Source organism: Phaethon lepturus, unplaced genomic scaffold, assembly GCF_000687285.1.
Source record: "Phaethon lepturus isolate BGI_N335 unplaced genomic scaffold, ASM68728v1 scaffold25748, whole genome shotgun sequence".
In the NCBI taxonomy this organism is placed as follows: domain Eukaryota; kingdom Metazoa; phylum Chordata; class Aves; order Phaethontiformes; family Phaethontidae; genus Phaethon; species Phaethon lepturus.
Genome location: NW_010560120.1, coordinates 2051 through 2321, shown reverse-complemented (window position 1 = coordinate 2321; position 271 = coordinate 2051). Strand labels below are relative to the sequence as shown.

At 66.4% G+C, this 271-nt stretch overlaps 1 protein-coding gene across 1 annotated transcript in view; it reads right to left on the bottom strand.

The window, feature by feature from the left end:
• LOC104625838 (peptidase inhibitor R3HDML-like) overlaps nucleotides 1-271 on the bottom strand; it is a 5195-nt gene that overhangs the window by 3521 nt on the left and 1403 nt on the right. Inside the window, 2 exon segments of the mRNA XM_010293583.1 lie at nucleotide 1; nucleotides 3-40. The exon segment at nucleotide 1 is cut by the window's left edge and continues 65 nt beyond it. Coding sequence (XP_010291885.1) covers nucleotide 1; nucleotides 3-40 — 39 coding nt within the window.

Here is a 271-nt window from a genome sequence, read left to right as displayed (position 1 = left end):
CCCACGCCTCCGCCGCCCGGGCCAGCCGCTCGTCCCACACCTGGCAGAGAGGGAAGGAGAAGGGCAGGCAGGGATTCCCGGTGCCCAGAGGAGGGAAAAGGAGAAACCTGCTCCCTTGGGCTCAGGGAGGGTTTCTGAGCACCCGTGGCTGTCCAAAAAACATGACTCACACGTCAGGCTGGAAAAAGCCTGAGGGAAGCATGGCAGCACGTCCAGGAGGGATGAACCACCCCAGCTGCCTGCCGCGGCTCCCGGGGCCCGAGGGGGACCG